At 61.2% G+C, this 436-nt stretch overlaps 1 protein-coding gene across 1 annotated transcript in view; it reads left to right on the top strand.

Annotated features, from left to right (window-relative positions):
• Positions 1-429, top strand: part of ANO9 (anoctamin 9) — a gene marked incomplete at both ends in the record, with an annotated part of 9,919 nt that extends 9,490 nt beyond the window's left edge. The window contains one exon of the mRNA XM_009696110.1: positions 276-429. Coding sequence (XP_009694412.1) covers positions 276-429 — 154 coding nt within the window. The remainder of the gene's footprint in view (positions 1-275) is intronic.
• Positions 430-436: the final 7 nt, after the last annotated feature.

Below are 436 nucleotides of genomic sequence, written 5' to 3'. Positions count from 1 at the left end.
CCTTCCAGCTCTGTTGCTTGGGCGAACGCTGCCGGCGTGAAGCTCTTGCCCCGGTGTGAAGCCCTTGAGCGTTCCTTTGCCAGGGACTGGTATCATTTCAGCACGGGGGTAGGAGAGCACAGGGAGAGCCATGGGCTGGGGAAGGAGAAGAATTTCAGACCCTGCAGAGGCTGAGGGGCAGCTTGGAGGCCTCCTTCCTTGACCTCTTCTGTCCATGCCAAACCTGTCCCTGAGCTGGGCCATGGTCTGCAGCCCTCGAACCCCCACAGCGAGCTGTCAGAGGGGCCTCACTGACCCCTCCTCTCCCGCAGGAATCTGGCTGCAGGTCCTGGAGGCCGTCGGCATCCTGGCTGTCATTGGGAATGGACTGGTGATCGCCATCACGTCCGACTTCATTCCCGTGCAGGTCTACAAGTACACGTACAGCCCGTGCGTG

Source organism: Cariama cristata, unplaced genomic scaffold (genome assembly GCF_000690535.1).
Source record: "Cariama cristata isolate BGI_N322 unplaced genomic scaffold, ASM69053v1 scaffold19772, whole genome shotgun sequence".
Taxonomy (NCBI): domain Eukaryota; kingdom Metazoa; phylum Chordata; class Aves; order Cariamiformes; family Cariamidae; genus Cariama; species Cariama cristata.
The sequence above is the reverse complement of the archived record's forward strand: the minus strand, read 5'-3'. Positions and strand labels throughout refer to the sequence as shown.